This window comes from Bombus huntii, chromosome 2, assembly GCF_024542735.1.
Source record: "Bombus huntii isolate Logan2020A chromosome 2, iyBomHunt1.1, whole genome shotgun sequence".
NCBI lineage: Eukaryota > Metazoa > Arthropoda > Insecta > Hymenoptera > Apidae > Bombus > Bombus huntii.
In genome coordinates, this window is record NC_066239.1 from 16,860,343 (window position 1) to 16,874,558 (window position 14,216).

The 14,216-nt window shown below is 37.3% G+C and overlaps 1 protein-coding gene across 2 annotated transcripts in view; it reads right to left on the reverse strand.

Moving 5' to 3' along the window:
- LOC126877330 (ecdysone-induced protein 78C) overlaps positions 1 to 14,216 on the reverse strand; it is a 140,084-nt gene that overhangs the window by 20,926 nt on the left and 104,942 nt on the right. For both annotated transcript variants that reach the window (XM_050640151.1, XM_050640142.1), the window contains exon 4: positions 10,360 to 10,484. In XM_050640151.1, coding sequence (XP_050496108.1) covers positions 10,360 to 10,484 — 125 coding nt within the window. The remainder of the gene's footprint in view (positions 1 to 10,359; positions 10,485 to 14,216) is intronic.

A 14,216-nucleotide genomic window follows, 5' to 3' on the forward strand; every position in this document is an offset into this window, starting at 1 on the left:
TATTAATCGCCGATTTCATCCCCCTTTTCGCTAGCGCGCTCCATCGCGGTGTCCCAATCTCACTTCCACTGTTATTTTAAAACGCGCTACACGTACTACACGGAAAGTTGTTTTCTTCGATAAAAACCGGTGTGTTCAAAGGGTTACTTCATCCTGGAAAAGTTGCCCAACGGTTGAAGGTGATAAAATTACGTAGTCGAACCTATTATTAGTTGGAGAAGCTTGGGAAAGGAAGGACAGGAGGCAGGCATTTCAAGCTGCAGGGTTCATCCAGAACGAACTCGACATTTTTAAATATTCAACGGGGGCATATAAAACACGTGGGAGACGAGGGTAAAAATAATTAGCGGAGAGAATTTTTAAAATTTTTCAGTTATCTAAATTTTTTCATTTATTTCGTTCGTTTATTAAATCCAATCTCTTAGCTGTATAATTCGAAAATTTATTCTAATTAGTAGAGTAATTTGTAGCTTTAATTGGCGAATAACGTGCATTTAACTCTTCGTAACTGTAATTTTCCGTATGCATTTACAAAAGCAAAAATTCTAATATCGCTCGTAGTTTCTTACTTTATAAACAATAAATACACGTATTATAAATACTGATGATACTTAAGATGTGAAATTTACGGTGCGCTATATTTTAGTGTCTTTCTTTTCATGTTACACCGTGAAAACTTTAATATATTCAACGACGTTCAAAAATATTCATATTCAATGGAATAAAATGGAGAAGAAGAAGAAAAATACCAAAGTCTATGCCATATCGTGCAAATGCAAACTATCGCAAAAATAGAAAACTGATATTATCATTCGTAACGTTCGAAATAGCGCGACACGTGCGATCTTTTATTCGCACTCTCGCATTGGCACAGTCGTGTACTGTACCAAACGTCGCTTGGTTTTATTTATTTATTTCAACTGAACCAGCAGGAGCGATTGGAGAGTGCGATCTCGAAGTTGTTTCAGAATCCAGTCAAGTATTAATGTACGAGAATTTAATTAGAATCGAAGAGGTTACAGAGCTAAAACGCACGTAACGTTATTTTTGTAGATTCGTCTAATTAGTTAATAAATCGTTAAAGTACTCGAGCATAGAAAAATTAATACCGCGTGGAACGGTTTTACGAGCCACGTAACAATTCTCGGACTCTAATCAATTACTTCATCGATTCCGTAAAAGAATCTCAGAACGATGTTTCATTTTCCAAAAAGTGTTTTGAGAACTAATTTAATAAAAATATCCTTCTCCATCTATTTACTCTACGGTTATGTATTTCTCTCTACTGATATCGAAACAATAAAAACACACTTGAAATCAAATCAAATAAAACAATATATACACACACACACATATCCGCAATAAAACAATAGAAAAATGAGAAGGAGAGCAGGGAAACGAGAAAAACAACAGAAACGATAAGTGACATCGGTTGAAGGGTCCTCTAAGCTTGCCACTCCGACAGTGCATCAGAGTAACGAAGCAACGAAATAATGGAAGAGACTCGTAGGCGTGCTCGAGCCGTCTGTTCGTTTCACCATCGAACGTATCGATTTATTGGTCTATTAACGATGATATTAATTAATGAAACCGGCTCGTAACGATGCGTTGCATCGTCGACATCGATACATATCCGTCGGCCAATATACCGAATATCGGATAGAAAGCGGACAGTTGTGTTCTCAACAATCCATAATGCTATTTTGCATTTGATATCGGATCGTTATTGGAATCGATACGTTTCATTGTGTATCAGCTTGCAAATTGTCGAAACGTAGCTGCCAAGTAATAAACCTTTCGTTGCAGATTGAATAAATGAATATATACGGGGTTACGTTTGTTTTTATTATCGGCTATTCCATGATGATGGATTCGGCGTTAGGTATATAATTACATTGATGTGCATATAAATAGAGAAACGTTCATTATTTTTGTTCTATAGCGTAGAATTTAAGAATAGATTAAATTTATAACTTGACGAGCCTTACAGGCGAGGTACATATTTGAAAGTTACTTATATTTGAGACATTGAGAGCGAAAGTAGACTAACTACAAACGAAATTAAACGGATAGAACGTAATAAAGTAAACGAAATTCTAGTTATAGAAGATCGAACAAGGATCTATAGTCTTTCATCTATTTCAAGATTCGTGTACGATAATAATATTTGCTCAGATACACGGGCAGACGGAATTTTTGAACGCTAATATCATGCGTCACCATTTTCGGCGAGCTCGAATCGCGGCTGCAATCGAATCAGACTTTCCATCGCATTAGGAAACAATAATAGGTATTTTATTCCGGTAACGAACCAGTTAATTTCCAAATGGACGCATTACCATTGCGAGTTGATTTATTAAACATTGGCTTATTGCGGGTTGTTTACGAGTTGACTCATTGAACATTGGCTTATAATTTTACACTGTGTTTACCGAGTTGCGCGAGATAAAAACGAAAATATGTATAATATGTCTTTGAACTATAAATATTCAAGCAGACGATAATTCTCTTCCTCTCTTTCTTCCCCGTTTACGAAAGTGAAAAATTATTTCGAAGAAATGTTCGTTGAAATTAATTCCACTGTTTATTTATTATATTATATAAATTAAATCATACGTTAATGGAGATTTATTTCCTCTAAATATTATTAACGAACGTTGTATTTCGTCTATTCTCTATACTTTTGTATATTTAAATTTCCTAAAATTCCAGTTCTTTATACAGTTCGTTGAATTTCCTAAAGGCGCACAGTTTCGTGAGCAATTTTATAAACACGAAACAAATCTTTTTAGCTTGGCCTTTGTACTTTTATCACGTTCCGTATCTATGCTAGCCGAATTGATAAAAATTCCCAGAAAATCTACAAAAACTGGAATCTCGAAAGATTCGAACTGGCCTTTTTCGTTCGATGAAATTCTCTTCTCTATTTTCTATGCAGATTTTCCAGCTTCTTTTTCGACGAAATCGCACATCGATATCGCGGAAATTCCTGAAAATTTCCTTCGATGAAATTGATACAATTTTGCGCCTGTACATCGAATTGATTAGAATTCACAAACAAGTACTATTAAATATAAGAATACAATTAAGTCGAAGACATATTCGAACGTGTATAAAATATACGTAAAACGTGCATTGAACGGTGAATAAAGCGTTAACGTGTTGATTTCAGGCTAGGCATATCGATTGATCCTTCGAAGAATTTCGATAGAGGCGAGTGAGTCAGTGGAACGATGCATAATAAATCAGACTTAAAAGAGGCGAACGCGCCTGGCTAGTAGAAAGGCTTAAATTTAATCGGACAGGACGCAGAGGACCATTTGACCTCCGCGAAATTCGTTTAACCAGAGCTGCAAATTGGAAACTTGGTATTACATGCAAATTCAAAGCGCTTTAGACTATTCGATTAATTAATTTTCGTTGCGTATTTATTATCGGTATTAAACGATGAAATTATTACAATAACGATGTTTACGGATTCAAGCTCGAGATCGATTCTCGTCGTAATTATGATGCAAAAGAGATTTCGCAAAATCGATATTCCTTCGTATCTCATTGTATTAGAAACATCGACGGATGTTAATAAGAACGAGAACACGTTTTCGCGTTAAATGCACGTTTGTTCTCGCATAAAATGTCCTGTCGCAATTTTCCGCTTATATTTAATTTATGTCGCAACTTTCGATCTCACCGTGCATTTTCCTGTGATTCGCGAAATTGTAACACGATGAAAACAGCAAAAAAGCAAGAGGCGGGTGGAGCAACGAACGTATATTCGTTTCCAGCCAGGAAATTGGCTTCGTCGTACTGGAAGCGTCTGCATGTTCCCATAAATCTCTGTTCATAAGTTGAAATTGAAGTTAATTCATAAAATTATTAGAAGATTATCAAAAACACGTGTTTAGAATACTTCGTATCATAATTAACGATTTCGTTAATTGCATATAATTATATCAAACATTTTTCTTCTCCTTATTCGATTCGCTGCTTCTCTCACTGCTTCGATTGATTTTGTCTATTCAAACCAATTAAAGATTCGTTACTGTGAATGGTTCTATCGATCCAACCAAGCAAACACAAACGAGGAAGTTTTATAGACCCGATAAATTGACACGTTATTTGTATAATTATGCAACGAAGATTGTCTTCAAGGTAATAATTAGAAAGGAAGACAGACATCTGTATACAAGTAGCGAGGTCAAATACCGAGGTGAAGACGACTCTCTAATTATTTTGAGCAGTGTAGTTGTCGTTATTTGATTCTATCGTTATTCTATAAACGATTCTACAAATGGGATCCAGATTTTGTAGAAATTTTTCTATCCCTAGCCAGCTCGTTACAATTCTTTTGATATCAGAGAATTTCGAAAATCAACGCACGTAATTCTCCATTGATTCACTACCAAACTCGTTAAAACGACGGGTTGTATTTAATTGTACAACTGCTAAAAACATGCAAATACTGGTGGCAAAATTAACGTTGACTGTTACTGAAACGGGAATATAATTACATTTACTCCACCTATACATTTTCATTACGTATAGTACAACGTACGTGTTTCGATATATACTATGAATCGATTGTTCTAACGTTAACTTAATATACGTAGACAAAACATTTCCATAACTCTTGCGAACAATTCCTTCAAATCTTTATCATGTATCTCCAAGTATTCTCTTACACAAATACAAAATTCCAACCTATTGATCATTTATCTCACGATCTAGATTATCACGTTTCATGTATACAAAGCCAGTAGATGTCTTAATCCTAATGATCGGAAATGTTCCGATACACAAACTTGCGCACTGTGTACGTACATATGTTTTATGTATACAAATTCAGTAGATATCCTGATCCTTCTAATCAGAAATGTTCATATATATATATATGTAGTTGTGTATTATGTACGCTTATACGTTTCATACATACAAACTCGCTAGTTATCCTAATCCTCATGACCAGAAATGTTCATATACTGTACACAGTACGCACATATGTGCTCGTGCAGCTCGTCCATGTATCGGTGGGAGCGCGAGAATGTACCAATTCACCGTTAACCATGGCCTTAGGGCTTCCGTGTTTCAATCTGAGCAGAGGAGTACCGGCGGATGTGCATCTCGCGGCAAGATTAAGGCACGTACACATCGCGCGAGTCTGGGCCTCGTGAGTGTGCTTCCTCGCGAGAAAATACGCTCCGCCGGAAGATACGAAACGAACCAACGATTTCTCCGAATCGTTACGTTTTCTCCATCTCCGTGTCCCTCCGTGCTAGAGAGGTTCGTCGATGAACGTCCCAAAGAATTTTCGTATCGTTCGATATCGCTGGAAAGTGGAGCTATCGGCGAAAAAAAACGAGCATCGTGTTGTACAGGCTGTTTCAAAATATATCGCATATACGTAGCGGGCATTTACGTGGCCATTGAGATTTATTTTTCTTCAGTGTGTAGGCGTGGTTTAATTTTCCAATGGAAACGTTTGTACGTGGGAAACAAATGCACGATGAATGTATTTATGCAGGCGTGGATTGATCCCACGCATTCTCTAAACGAATTTGACATTTTTTTATGGGTCACATGGCATAAGTTTAATCATGAAGATAGACTTCATCGTGTAATTTAATTGTCAAAAGAGTCTAGATCGGTGGAATTGTAATTACCGGTGGATTAAAAATTATTATCAGGAAGATCTGAATGCAAAAGGTAGCGAATATCGATACTAATCCATAAATGTACAGTGTTTTCGACGACTTACAAAACGATTATCTCTTTATCCTCGAAATTTTCTGCGTCTCTGATTTCACGTATAAAAAATAGGTATTTTCGATTCTTTATGGGAAATTTGACAGGCTGATATTTTAGAAAATTCAAATCCACTCGACTGGATCTCACAAAGTTATGAATAAAATTTCTAGATGTCGGGGAAATGATAGAGGAGGAACGAAAGGCGGATGACGTATTATAATGATAGATACGATGACGACATGACTGCTACCTACTGCTAACATAATGACTGATATCTTCGTGGTATTCTTACTTTGTTACTGGCAGGGCTTTTATTAGGAGGACGATTAAATGTAATTTATTCGTTTCAACAGTTACGTGTTTGCAATGGAATTTCGTTGAGAAGGAATTGTGAAAGAATGGCGAAGATAAAAAGGCAACGACAAGGTAACAATATACGGTACAACTATAGCTGATCAGATTTGTTTGTATTTTCGGCGTTAAATTGAGAGTAGAAGATCAAAGTTTCTAGATAATTTGCGTTTAGAATGAAATTACACACTTGTTCACGTTACACAGGTTGGAATTTTTCGTCTTTCTACTTGATACATTCTTTTGTGATTTACCATTAACCCTTCACACAGTGTAACTAACGGAGACTCAGGCAAGCTGTTAAATATAGCGTACTATAAATTTCACATCTTAAATGTCATCATTAAACTGTGTATTTTTATGCGTTTATGGGAAGTTTGAAGGCACAGAATGTACGCAAAACGCAAAGATATTTCAAATATTCAAATCATAGTATTCGTAATAATATTTAGTAAGTAAAACAACTATCTACCTAGGTTCCATTTTTTAAATTATACTCATAAATATCGCAATCTAGTCATTATGTGTAACGTCAATTATTATCATTTATTTTCTACAAAAAGGTGATTAGTTTTAAAGTCGTTCGTTCTAAATTCTTCGTTGCTTTATTATATCATCAAAAGATTGCAACGAAATTCTCCAAGCTGATAGGAATTTTCTTGCGCTCAGCTGTCAGATCAATGAAAATATTTTCGATACTTCAAATTTTAGAGAAAATATATTACTGAATTAATAGGGTATCACGGTCTGGTATCATATAGTTATCAACATCCAGGCTTCCTGGTAAATTATATCCATTTGGAAGGTATAATATATTTCGACGAAGTCAGCGTCAGTGTGTCATTTCATCCGTAATTAAGCTAGCCGCAATGTTGATGAAACGTCGGAATAGATTTCGCAAAAGTATACAGTTTATATCAGAAAGCTTCGTTTTTGGATACAAATATGATAATAATTTTTAGAAGCGATTAAATTTGTATTATAAATCTCGCGAAAATGATGGTGTTTGTAAATAAAACAAAAATTCTGTATGTTGTAAATTATTGAAAGTTAATTTTAAATTACTATAAACTAAATAGATAAAATCTATTTTGAAAAATACCAGTTTTCCGTAATTTTTTCAAATGTTATCTTTCCCGAGCAAACAAATTGCAAATAATAATTAAATTGATAAAAAGTACGAGGTATGAATATGCTTATTAGAAAATTACAAAATGCAAATATTCTTAGTAAAAGATAGAACAGTAGAAGCAAAGCTATACTTACTCAGGAAGTATGGAATAACCTTGGAATTATTGATTGCCCAGTGACATTGACACTGATTAGCACTTAAAGATCGTCCACAGCTTTCTTCTATTATTAGCTGATTATCTGATCAATTAAAACATCGTGTCTATTGGAAACCACTCTCTAAAAAAAGCCCACGGATACTCTAAATATTTCCAAAATACTCGTATTCTGACATTAGTACGTTCCATTCGCTAAGCAAAGTACATTCTAACACTGGCAAAACGTGCAAACAATCTTTAAGAAATTAACGCTCGAAAACCTTCTTCAGCCGCAGTAAAAATGACCGCATAATAAGAATTCGCGAACAATCGCACAAAATACCAGACTTTATCTGTACGATAACAACGACGACACGGTAATAGCGCGGAAATGTTTCCTATTATTCTTCCTGCTTAACGAATCGCCTTCGTTTTTCATTTTCATCGCATAAAAGACACGCGTAATATATCTTCCTAATTTCTTCAGGGACAAATTTATTAATTTTTGAAAAATATAGTTACTTCTACTCTTCCGAGGAACGCACGTGGCGAATGGATATTGACGTGGTTCAGTATATCTCTGAATATTTTTACGATGTCAAGTTTCACTATCGTTTAATTTATCGCTTACCATACCGAAACCTATGTACGTTGAATAAATTGAATTTTCCTAGTAATTAGACTCATCGTTCTACACAGCTGATAAAACTATGACGAGAAATATTGGGTTGACAACTAAGTGATTGGGATTTTGTCAATACCACCTAATGACAAAATCCGCAATCACTTAGTTGCCAACCCAATATACAGGGTGGTTGGTAACTGGTGGTACAAGAGGGTGATTTATTTTCGAGAAAATCGACTTTGAATTTTCGCTCGGTACGCGGTTATAACGGATCTCACTGTAGATCGTTGTCTCGATGGAAAAATTAAAAAAAAAAAAAATTTTATTCTATATTTTCGACTCCTTTTTTCGCGTAGAATCACCCCCTTTCCGCTTGTACCACCAGTTACCAACCACCCTGTATAAGGCAACGATCTCTTAAACACCATAATGTTCGAATAAAGTTACTATGATCTTCGGACGTGTATTCTTACATTATTAGAATTTCTACGTTATTAGAATTTGAAATATATTTTGAAGTAAATAACTCAACAAGAGGATCATCTATCGATCATGGCAATATCTTTTGAATGGAAGAGTATACATATACGTACCCAGTATCCTTATCCTTTAGTTAGTTATCCTTTAAGCGGTTAAAGAAAGAAGGAAGGAAGGAATAAAAATCAGTAGAACACGAACTTCGTCGCGGAAAACGCGTATTGCGAATTGCACGGTCGCGAACGTAATGAAATATTATCGGCACGCCTTGAGCGCCGTTAACGATCCATAGAGGCCGATGGGTTCCCGATCATCGACTTCTTTCGCAAACCGTCGATGCAGGGACAATTCGTTTCTCTTCGATAGTCGCGATCGACCATCTTGCCAACGTTAATTATACTCAAACGTTAGTGAAGATATATGACGCGGCCGATTAATAACGATCCTAGACAATGCTCAATTTATGGCTCGTAGGAGACAACGCTTTTAACGACATTGGTACGCCCCGTTGCGAATGCTGCTCGATGGATCATGGTCTTCCATCGTTTTTCATGGAATAGGTACACTGGAATATCCTTTTTACAGCGATTGCCTATGGAGAGGTATTTGCGTTAAGTTATTGGCTTGTCCCATCGAAAACTTCTTCGTTTCTCGGTGTTTTAAAGCACTTGAAAGGAGGACGATGAAATTGTTTGATTTCCAAATTTTCAAATTCTCCAATATTCGAGTCTTCGAACGGTCGAACGTACGGATGACAACTGAGAAACTGGGTGTTCGTGAGAAGCACGAAGATATCGACCATTCTGAATCTTCGTATCCACGATGTAACGAGAGTACCTTTCGTCGAGAAATGCGCACCTTGTGAGGTTCGATAAAATACGAGCGATCATAGGCGTCGTATCTTGTCAGCTATAAATTCGCTACCTCGTGTCGATTTGTTGGTCTCTCAGTTCGTTCGAAAGTCGATGGCAATAGGATGAGAGTGTTTCTTCTCTTCCGAAACGGAGGATTCGCGGAGAAAGGGAGAAAATAAGCGAAAGTGGTAATTGAAAAACGAGGCATGGGATAGCTAGAAAGAGAGGGAGAGAGAGAGAGAGAGAAACGAATAAACGAGAAATGGAAATAGGAGAAAAAGCGTTACACATAGCAGAAAAAGGAATAGAACGGTAAGGAGAACGATCGAAAGTAGTCGATACTAGCAATGCACAGACACGTCGAGGAGGAGAAATAATATTTACAAATGCGATAATTTTCCCACAGGAAGCGATACATCGAAGGCGATCTTATACGAATTATACTTCGGGATAGAGGAAAGTTCAGTGCATACGATTATGTTTCTCGGTGTAGAAAGTTTCGCGAGGAGCATTTCTCGCGTTGTATCTTCTCGTACACGATGCAATATATCACCGTGCGATAGTTATCGCGAATCGATAAAATTTACGCGAATTTCATCTCCGATATTACGGTTCTCGAATTTTGACATTTTAGAATCGTCTCGTGTTCGACTTTCGTTGATTCTCAAATTATCAAGTATCGAATTTTCAAGTACGAAATTTTCTCATGTTCAAGCGTGAAATTTTCTAACTTTTAAATTTAGAAGTTCCCAAATTACGAAATATCCAACTATGCAAATATTCAAATCTCCAAGTATTCAAACTCTCGAATATTTAAGTTTCTCAAATTTCCAAATTGTAAGGTTTTCCAATTCTCGGATCCTCAAGATTTGTAATCATTATGTTGTTAAATCCTCGAAACTTTTAACGCTCGAGTTCCTAAATTCTCAAATTTCATGACTTTCGCGTTCGAAGAATTCCAAATTGTTTAACGTTTAAACGTCCAAACTTTCGGCAAGACCGAAGCACAATTATGAACGTGATACGTTGTCATACTCACTTTGCAGCCCTCGCAGCTGGTTACGCCGTAATGATAACCGCTCGCTTTGTCACCGCAAACTCTACAGGCCACGAAACTCTTCGCGGGCGTCGAACTGTTCGAATCGGCAGCCGCGTAATGTTGCTCTGGAAAACAAAGCAGACAGAGCTACGTTATGTAACGTGATCGTCATCCGTAAAACTAGGTAAACGTTCTGCCAAATGTATCTCTATTCCTTCTTGGAAGGAAGAAATTTATACGAAAACTTTGTCTATAATGACGAGAAACAAATTGCACAGAGTACACGATGATTTATTTCATTTATTTTAATATTTTATCTGATATTTCATAGCAATTCTGATAAATCTTTCATATATTTCCGCCTACCTTTTATTCTATTCAGTTTTAACGGCGTCGGCTATTGTAATCGTTGAAATGACATTAGAGCTTGTATCGCGATAATTTAATATAATAGCTTCCTGCTCTGTTGTACAGTCCCTTTTTTATCAGAATCAAATAGTTTAATAAATTGTAGATTTTTCGAAGCACTTAAGAATTCTGATTTTTCCCAATTAAACATGTAAAAATATTTGCAAGTACTTAAAAAACACATGATAACATTTATCTGAAGTATACACAGATGCTTAAAAATATTCTTGTTTCATATAGGTCGCATATAATTCGCGATCGAAGCATAAAAACAGCTTACGGATCGTAATGTGTCGTGCAATGTTATGAATTAAACATAAGCAGGATAGCGTCGTTAATTATCCGTTGTTTAAGATGTCATTAGCGTGGAGTCGAGCATTAACATTTAACGATACAGTTGGACTAATTGTGAGTGGTTAAACGAAACGTAATAAATTTTCTCGCATTAACGTCATATCATTATTTTCGGACTGCAATAGTCGTATCATGTCCTCCATATCGTAACCTCGTTTCGCTGGAAAATATATCTATGTAATCCAACAGAGAAGGAGGTAAGAAACATTCTTATATTCTCTGATCATCGATTCAATACGTTCTCCAAACGAACCTCGTCGAATCGCTCGTAAACATGCTTCTCAATGTCGAGTTTCCACGCGATCATCGCCGATTCGAGCGCAACGGACGAGATCACGGCTCGCCTTCCTTCTTTCTAACGACCAAAAAACGAGCACAAAGCGCGTGGAGCTAACGGAATCGCTTCTCGATGGAAATGGTCACGCGTACACAGACTCCAGGGAGAAAGAACGGGGGGAAAAAAGGGCGACTATCGGTTCTAGCCAAATAGAGTCGAACAACGGCGAAACGAAGATAGACGCAGGGAAACAGCGAGAAATACAGAGATAAAGGAAGTCGCACGGACAAACGGACTAGGAGAAAGTGAGATGAATCGACCAGATACAGACGTTTGAGATAAACGCGAGAAATAAAGGACAATTATACGAGCAACGGACGAGTCGCATAGACAAAGAGGATGAAAAAGGACAGGATAGAAGACTGTTAATTCTAATCAAATAAAATCGAAAACCAACGGAACACAGACAAACGGGTAGCAACAGACGGAATGAGAAAGACAGCGAATGTCCAACAGAACGAAATAGAAGGAAACACGGAACAAGGTAAGAGCAAGAGAAGGGAAGAACAGGACGAAGAACCGAATCGATTCTATTCGAATAAAATGGAACACCGATCAAACAAAGATAAAAATACGAGATCAGAAGGAACAACGAAAATACCGGATACTGTCAGACAGGCTAAAATAAGGGAAGGCCAGGATTAAAGAAGAAAAGGAGAAGAAATATGTTGGAAGTGTATGTACAAAGAAGAGTGGCGTCGTGTCAGGACGACGATGGTACGAGAACCACGTTCGTCCGAGGCACGGGCTGGTTTCTTCCATTGGACGAGGAACAGGCCCGTTGCATCCATAATGCAACGACGGTCGGGAACGCCACCGAGGAAGGGAACAGCCTGCTGCTCCTGCTGGCGCGAGGCTCGCAGCCACACGCGGTGGTTCGTGTAACGGAAAGCTCGCGTCACCGTTACAGAGAGAACACACCACACGACCTAGGGAGAACAGCGAGAGGAAGAACGAGCGGACGAGACGAGCGGAGCGAAGAGGGAAGGAAAAGAAAAAGGAAGAGGAAAAAGGCGAAACGGGGCCGTCCGCAAAGGGAGTGCACAGGGAACCGTATAGGAGTAGTCCGCAACATTATATATACCGTTGGACTCTCGTTGGAAACCCCTGCCAGAAGACGTGTCGTTACGTGGCCAGGGGTTAGACAGAGATCGATAGACAGAGAGAAAGACTGATGAAAGGAAGATGGCGGCGAGAAGAAGCAGCGACGATGGGAAGGATGGATAGGAGAAGTACGCTGTGCAAAAGGGAGCAAGAAGAGTATAAGAGACCGAGCAAGGAACAGTGTAGTTGATCGTAGCGTCTGGAAACGGGGCCCGATCGCCGGCACTGTATTCCGGCCACCGATGCGATTTTATGAAGCCCGTAACGCCATCGAACGGTACCGAAATTTTTCTACCGCGACAAAGACAATCACGGGAAGGACAATCACTGTCGAGCACGAATCGTCCTCTTATTGCAAGTGCAACTATATAACATTCAAGTATAAAGTATGATAAGGGTAAAAATATGTTTTGTTTATTATTTGTCTGGGAATGTACGCAGTGCGTCCTGGTTTGCAGGAACTGAAACCCAATCTAAAATTGATTTATCCTTATGAACCTGCAATTGTGCGATTTTAGAAATCTGTAATTAAGAAACAACTCGTACAACGCATTTGATATTGGAGATTTTGAACGGAACTCTTCCGGATGATTCCGGAAACGTTTTTGGATTTGTAATAAAAAAATACGCGAAACTAATCAATCTAGGAATAAAAAAGGAAAAAAGGTACTTTTTGGACAACTTTTATTTAAAAGTACGCCAGGGCGTGCGCGGTATGTCACAGGGCATCCGTAATAATTTTGATGTCGGACGACCATGTGACATATCGTGTATGTCATCCGAGTAAAATAGCGTTTCAGCTAAAATTTCAAAGAGATAAACGCGCAGGAGGTAACGATATTTATTTCAAGACTGAGAAAATTATGTAACACGTATGCAATTGGTATAAACGTGATTTATACTTGCAAACCAGAACAGACACAGGAAAAGTATAAAAATTTTACTAAAATATAGAAATACATTTACACATATGGTTAAACGAAAGAAAAATTGTTTAAAGTAATACGAATTTTAAATGATCCTCGCGATAATTTTTGGGAAAGCCTTCCAAATATAAACTTGGATTATCTCCGCAGCCAGTGTAAAAATAATTAATACTTTTCCGTATCCCTGGAGGTTTTCACTGAAAATACTGATAACATACGTGTGTTGCCGTTAAAAAAAATTGTAAAATAAAAATAACTTTAAAAAGCTAACTTTAGGAAGATCGCAGTGAATTTTCACACACGTCGATTTTCTGGTCTTTATCGTCACCTTACGATTAAACAGCAGAATATCGATCAGACGTAATTGGAAATGGAAACGATCTATCAGATTTAAAGAGGAATGTTTAGCCGACAAGTCGAAGTTTCGCGGAAGGTAAACGTAGCAATCATCGAGACAAGCTGTATTTTACTAGATTTCCCAAGAAGATAGATATTTCCAAGATTTCAAAGAACGCGAAAAAATACAGTGGATTACAAAAATTACACGAAAAAAAAAAGAATACAAATTTTCACTCGATCGATCGACAACGTACAAACTACAATTTTTAAACTATTTCTTTGGAAAAAATATAGCAAACGATCTTCTACGTTCTTCTCTTCTCTGTAAGCTTTATCACAGAGCTTTATTTATTTATTCATTCTCTTTAAGCTGTAAGAAGATAGTAAGC